Source organism: Neodiprion virginianus, chromosome 3 (assembly GCF_021901495.1).
Source record: "Neodiprion virginianus isolate iyNeoVirg1 chromosome 3, iyNeoVirg1.1, whole genome shotgun sequence".
NCBI classification, from domain to species: Eukaryota; Metazoa; Arthropoda; class Insecta; order Hymenoptera; family Diprionidae; genus Neodiprion; species Neodiprion virginianus.
The window spans coordinates 36809117-36816533 of record NC_060879.1 but is presented as its reverse complement, the minus strand read 5'-3'; the positions used below and the strand labels follow the sequence as shown (position 1 = coordinate 36816533).

Sequence of the window (7417 nt, the reverse complement as noted above, 5' to 3'; positions counted from 1 at the left end):
GTAAAGTATACATATTATACATATATACTTATGTTTACATACCCACGTACATATACATATATTTATGTTACTATATACTCTTATATGTATGTACGTCTGTATGCTTATATAATGCATCATTAGTCAGTTGTGCTGAAAACAAAATCACAATTTAAATTAAAAGCGCTACGATCTAAACAGTACGTTGACAAAAAGTAGCTTGAACGTGTACCAACACATGCCTAAATAAGTGTAAACACAAGCTCTGATAAATGACTTGTGCATCACTAGCAACAGTCAATTTGTAGAAACCAAATAAAAAAATACTGCAACCATTTTTTAGTAGTAAAAAATAATTTTTATTTTTTTTGTTTTATTTCGGCGTATAGGATACAGAAAATTATTTTTCGGGGAGAAGGAAAAATTTTGTGAGCGTTGGGAGTAAATATCTAGTGTGACACCGCTTTTCTGTGCTGCAATAACTTAGAAAATTCTGCGTAAACTGAACGAAATCCCAAATTGAATGTAATACAATTAAAGCAAAACAGAAAAACATACAAAAATGTGAAAAGTAAACTCAAAAATTGTCGTCCAATAAAAATATTTACCCGATTTTTTTCGTGATAAATATTACCTACATAGAAAATAGTTTATGTAATAAAACAGCCGCACTTGGTGAATAATTATATTTTCAATACATGGATGCGTCTTCATCCTAGACAGTTGTTAAGTCCCTAGTTGTTTCGGATAAAACAATGAAACAATTGAAATTTACTGTTCCGCAAAGATTTATTCATTTTTTTTTTTGTTTTTTAATTGCGCCTATTACTGACATTACAGAACAGACGCCATGTTTTGATTCGCTATTATCGCATTTTCGGGAATTGATTGTTATTTGTTTTTCGCTTTTATTGTGATATTCTCGAATTACTTATTATAAAACAAAATTATCTTTAAATTAGACAAATAAGAGTTTACGATTTTATCCAGACAATAGAGACTTGGCAAGTGGAGCATACTTTACATATTCATACAATATGGTATTAATGCTCATCTAATTGAATATTTATTAACATAAAATAAACGTAAATCAGTATATAATGATAGTGATTAGAGAAAGAAAAATATAAAGTTAATATAAATGTCAAGAAAAGAATAATTAACAATATTAAGTGCAGAATAGTAACTATTATTGTATTATAAATTATTATTATTAACATTGAATCTTGGGGAAAAATAATAAAAAAAATATGTTACATTATCTGTGGTGTAAAAATGTAGCCAGAAGTACTAACAAGATAGTATACACAAGTATAAAGAAAAATATACATTTATAAGTAATACGTAAGGTATGTAATAATTAGTAGAGTCGCGTTATAGTTAAATATATTTAAAAAATTTCAACAAATTATTAATATTATGATCGCGGATGAATCGAAAATGCGGTAATAGTCGGTGACAATACGACACAGCATATAGCAAAAATGCAAACTAAGCACTATTCAACTTTCAAGAAATTCGAACTCCTCTAGCTACTGAATTTGATCAATTGAAACTATGATGCTATTCGAAAAGCTAAATTAAATAACAGAACCTACATTAAATTTATCGATAATTGTTGAGAAAATTCTACGTTTTTGAAAATATTAATGGAGAGTCAGTGAGTAAAACAAAAAATGAGTTACGCATATGGTAAATGAAACCCATCCACAGTTAATAATACGAGATGATAAACGGCTAAAATTTTTCTTTCACACTTTTAGGTGTAACTTGAGTTGCCTAATGTTACGTGCATCAAAAGTGAATATGTCGAATAAAAAGTTGATATGAAATATTTATTTTCACCCGCGATATAACTGTGATGACAAACTATAAAAGCTTGTAAGGAAAATGATTATTTGTATAAGTTTAATGAATAAATATATGTGAATAAAGCTTTGCGGGAGAATAAATTCTTCGAAACTAAAAAAGAATCCAAGTAATTCGTACAGTTGACACAGTAAACTGTAAGAACAAATTAGTTTGTGGTACGTACGTGATGAAACTCAAAGGGATCATGACTCTGATAATAATTCAGTAATGAAGAAGTTGTTTTCAATATCCGAAATCAACTAACTCGCATGCTAGGCGGAGGTAGGTCAGAAGGAAATTTAGGTAAATATACAGAGATAAAAGAAACGTTTTTTATTCCTATCCCATTACTGATAAGAGTTTATTTGCCATCTACCAACACTTTACACGAGTACACAAACTGTCTACTACAGTTTTTTATTTTAGTATTGGAATACATTAATACTAATATTAGGCGTAGACTGCATATTTACGCGGGTTTGATCATGTTAGTAATATTTGTTTTGTATAGGTATTAAGTAAATGCAAGTTAAGAAACTTATGCCGAGCTGAAAATACAGAATACGGAATTTCGATATTTTTTAAGAACAGACAACTAAAGTTATGCTAGGCGTAAAAAAAATTGGCTTTTAAATAGACATTAGTATACTCGATAGTGCAAAATGCTGCCCTTTATCTTCACCTGTTCTTTGAGCATTTACATACCTCTAATGAATAATAATTGCGATTAGCAATTCAATTACAGTGCATATATATATAAGATGCTATGCATATTACACATACCCAACTTCATATAAAACAGAGTTATTAGAATTTCGATACAAAATAACATGGTTCAACGGTGAATAATTATTCTTTTTTTTTTCGGATTTGCTTTATACAATTTCAGTGCAACCTGCTACAGTAAGCTTACAGCTTTGCCGGTGTTTGTTCTCTCCTTCTCGTTGCAATTGTAGACCCTCTGTCTAGTCACTGCTCCAGAACAGAGTTGGCCTCAGCGCGTTCTTCTTCCAGCTCCTTGGCCGTTGCATTCAACTTGGCCCTTGCAAATTCGTTGATTGGCAGACCCTGGTATTTGGTATTAAATACGATATTAAATACAGGGATTTGATGATAAAGCTACTACAAATATTTTCCATCCCACTTACCTGAACAATCTTGAACTGATGATCCTTAATCGTGACTGGGAATGAAAACACTATGTCCTTAGGAATACCGTAGCTTCCATCGGATACGACACCCATGCTGACCCATTTTCCAGGCCGTGTACCAATCCACCAATCTCTCATGTGGTCTCCGGCAGCCTTGGCAGCTGACATAGCTGAAGACATTTTCCGGGCAGCTATAACGGCTGCTCCGCGTTTTTGGATTTTCTCCACAAACTCTCCGTTTAACCAGGCATCGTCATTAACTGCTTCGGGAACTGGTTTCGCTCCAGTTGGAAGGTGAACCAAAGCATGATGCGCATCAGGATATTGGGTGGAGCTGTGATTTCCCCAGATAATTACATTCTGGACGCGATCAACCTATTTGAAATGAATAGAAGGGTAGAAGATATTAGAAAAGACCAAGAGACAACTTAATAGCGAAAAAATTAGGAAACTGTTGGATCTACATTTATATTTTCTACTAATATCGTTTGAATTAGGAATTAGTGACAAAATACAGTGCCAACTACATCTCAGCAGCACAAGGAAATCATTGATAAATAAATCAACTATGATTTATTCACCTGTACAGACAAGCGAGCAGCTAGGGCAGCCTGGGCCCTGTTTTGGTCCAACCGGGTCATAGCTGTGAAGTTTTCCTTTGGAATTGAAGGTGCATAGTGCGAGCAAATTAGAGCATTGGTATTTGCCGGATTGCCAACAACCAATACTTTGACGTCTTTTCGTGCAAATTTATCCAGTGCCTCTCCTTGTACTTTGAAGATTTTCACATTAGCTGATAACAGATCCTTGCGCTCCATGCCCTGTTTCCTTGGCATTGCGCCAACAAGGAAAGCTGCTGCTGCATCCTTAAATGCTACTGCTGGGTCAGCCGTGGGCGTTACTTCTGCAAAGTGAATGATATTCAAAAATAAGTAAATAATCAGTTTGTCACTGTTTATGGCAACTCAAGAGTTGGTAACTAAATATTGTCCGATTATTGGATATATTATGCAACAGCCAATATTTAGAGGCCACCTAGATATTTTGGCTGCTTGCCATGCTCACCTGAACTTGAAGAACTTGAGGATGAAAAATAGAGACGGTAGTATTCAGATGAATTTTATTGATGAGAATCGATGTATTTTTAGATGCTTGAATGTAAATTTTACACTACAGAAAATGGAAATTTCATAATAAAGTTATGTTCAGACATTTGATGAAAACCGTACATTGTAAAGGACTATTTTAGTCTTTCAACTGATGGACAATAATAATTTTAAAATGAGAACAATACCTACAGATTTTGTAGAGGTTCAACTAAGTAGGTATATGCACAAGCTCATTGGCAAGCATGAGACACAAAATTGCTGTATTTATAAACAACCTAATTTTACTCGGCTGGAAATATCTTTCTAGTTATATAACTTAACAATATATTTTAAGCTTTGAGTAGATATGTATTTAGTATTGAAACAGGAATTCAAGTTCAATTTCCTGCTTCTAAGAAGAGGTCATCTTTGATTTTTCAGGTCGGTCATGTAATGGTACATAGTTGTTGAGTAACAAATGACTAACTGAAGACAACTTGCACATATCTATTTTTCAGTACTAGACAATTAATATGGCATACTATGTACCAATAATACAAAAAGAAATTGAAGATTCATAATGCATAAATTTTACCCCTGAGAAGGTTGAGTGCCAGATCATCCAGCTCCATAACGACGCCTTGAAGTACCTCCATCATTGGTGGAATATCCAGGAGTCTCAAGTTAATGGGCTGCTCGGGTCCAAAAACTGAACCAGCTGCCAATTGGTACAGCAAGGAATACGCAATTTGACCTGCAGCCCCAGTGACGACAACATTTATTGGTTCAGCCTGAAATTGTGGACAATAATCGTAAAAATTGTAAAGGATGAGAAAAAGCCTGACTACAACAACTAGAATGGATGTGGGATAATTTTCATAGTTTTATTTATAAATTTTCATTCATATATTTATGTACAAATCATATCAGTCATGTGGCATGCATTTTGGGCACAAAAGTGTCATCCTTTGGTACATTGTAAATTACTGAAACATTGCAAATATACTTGACGATTGTAAAATTTATTAGCTTACATCGGGATTAACTATGTAAAAATTATCGACTAAGTTTGTCAAGTGTTTACAATATTGTGCAATATCTGTTGGTAGAGCACTTTTTTAAAAAGATTAAACTCTAGATTGTCTTATCAATTATATAACAGGTTTAATCTCCTGCTGGAATGATAAGCTGTTGTTACTTAATTAGTATATGCGTAAATATTCAGACACAGTTGGGGCCAAAAGTTCATTGGAAATAAAAGTGTTTTTTTTATAGCAATGAAATTTGATAATACTAGAGGGAGCAAACGAAGCACAGTATATTTTGATTAATCTAACAAAGACCACTTTTGAGAGGGAGTTTTACCTGTAGAAAATAGGTTGCATCGTAGCAAATTCATCAAAATTGTTTGAAATTAATTAACATATTCCTGAAATTGACCATAATACTCATTGACAGTGCAATCAATAACAATGACTCACGTCATAACATAGTTTTACATAGTTGATACACGAAGGTCATATGTAGGTTAATAGACCGCTATATCGTAATGTAATACTAAAATTCAATAACCCAGGCTACTTGATTTGTAAAAAAAAAAAAAAAAAATCGATTGAAAAATAGCAATTAGTCTTACCATTTTAAATGCAGGACGCGAATAGAAACACTTGCGAGTAAAAAAATGTATCAAGAGTAGATATGAATTTTTCACGACTTTCAAGTAAATGCAAGGAGTAGATCACAGAACGAATGAGAACGAACAAGCTTCGCTTCAACTACTGATAAACTGAGAGGCTGAAGTCCACTGTTCGATCTTTATTAGCTTAACACGTAACCCACGTAACCAATGACGAGATAGCGTTGAATATGTTAAGCTCAATCCACGTCAAAGCCAGCTACCAAGTATCTTTCCACCCACCAGCAGTAGGCCATTAACTCGATACTCAAAACGTGGACGTTGTATTTAGTGAAACTACAACTAGATGACGCTAGTATCTTCGTTTCTCAGTAGAATTCTCATCTGATATCCCAAATGGTTCGAGATTCTGTGTCTTGATGACACAACTGCTCATGTGCTACGTGAAAGATCAAAATGTCAAATATCAATCCTTGTCAATTGAAGATTGGAAAAATTCACCCAAGCTTAGTATACATCGATATTTACCGGCTACCTACCGTACTAATTGGTAGCGGTACGACTGGGCGCAGGATTTGTACAAAGTTAGGGTGTGTTTCTTCGCTGGCATTTTCATCCCGTTTCATATGTACCGATCCGTTGACCGAAGAATATAAAGACTGGTATTCCATAACATTAATATTCCTAATTATTCCAACAACTGTTCAATTGCTCTCTCGATCTTTAATTTTCGTAGGCATAGAATCGAAACTCTGTTTTAGCTAGTCGCAAGTGAAGTATCTGCATTGGGTAGAAAAGCAGAATTGTTTTTCGAAAAGTGTTCGTATGGAAAAAAATTCAGAGTAACTGTAAACATCACGGATGCGCTAATTTTGATCGAGATGAAATATATGCTCCGTACAAGAGACAGTATTTAACGCAGTGTCCTGTTTTGAAGACCTAAAAAGGTGATTGTCGGCAATTTTGTTTCTTGATAGGAAAAAGATAGAACGAAGCTTCTTAAATCTTCGAGTGTATTTTGACACACATTCGAAAGGTACGAGCAAAAATTGTTTTCATCCAACTGTCGCAGAACGGCAGCGTTATTAGCTGACCCGTTAACTGAAGAATATATCTTTAGTCAACGGCTGACCATCGAAGGGCCTAGCCGCTTCAGTCTCGAAACGGCAGGAAAGATGAAGTGCGTATTTCTTGTCTGAAATGTAAAAACTGAAATCATTATACATCATATCATATCATTATACATCATATCATATCATCATACATCATACATCATACTTCATACATCATACACAGTATTAAAGTTCGAAACCAAAGTTCGGATGTTCAGAAAGTGACGTCACCCAAAATTTTTTTTCCCTTGACGTCATTGATCTATAGTAATCAGCTAGCCGAATTCCTCAGTCTGGAAACAATCGCGCAGTAGAGCGGACGGATCAGAATCGCGCTCCGCAGATTTCGAGTACCGAGTTCTCTTACCTCCTGGATCCTGTGCTCCGGGTCCGCTTTCTGGTGCAATTCGAGTTCCAGGACAACCGCTCCGTAGTTTCTATGCTCCATGTCGGCTACCTGGTGAAACTCGACTTCAGGGACAAGCGCTCCTTAGTTCTGGCTGTCCAGGTCCTTAACCTGGTGGATCTTGACATCCAGGAAAAGCGCTCCGTAGTTCTGGCTATCCAGGTTCTTGACCTGGTAACTTTTGACCAAGCGCC

At 34.9% G+C, this 7417-nt stretch overlaps 1 protein-coding gene across 1 annotated transcript; it reads right to left on the bottom strand.

Annotated features, from left to right (window-relative positions):
• Positions 1–1629: 1629 nt before the first annotated feature.
• Positions 1630–5962, bottom strand: LOC124301548 (malate dehydrogenase, cytoplasmic). The gene is made up of 5 exons (XM_046756735.1): positions 5706–5962; positions 4665–4860; positions 3563–3885; positions 2979–3356; positions 1630–2898 (listed from the first exon to the last, which is right to left on the bottom strand). Exons 1-5 carry the CDS (start codon positions 5706–5708, stop codon positions 2800–2802), a joined length of 999 nt encoding a protein of 332 aa, XP_046612691.1. The 5' UTR covers positions 5709–5962; the 3' UTR covers positions 1630–2799.
• Between the last annotated feature and the right edge of the window lie 1455 nt (positions 5963–7417).

Excerpts from the sequence above, each read along its gene's own strand:
- LOC124301548 (XM_046756735.1), bottom strand. Across the intron at positions 3,886-4,664 it reads GGCACTCAACCTTCTCAGGG|AAGTAACGCCCACGGCTGAC; the intron begins GTAAAATTTATG and ends TTCACTTTGCAG. Across the intron at positions 3,357-3,562 it reads CTGCTCGCTTGTCTGTACAG|GTTGATCGCGTCCAGAATGT; the intron begins GTGAATAAATCA and ends CATTTCAAATAG.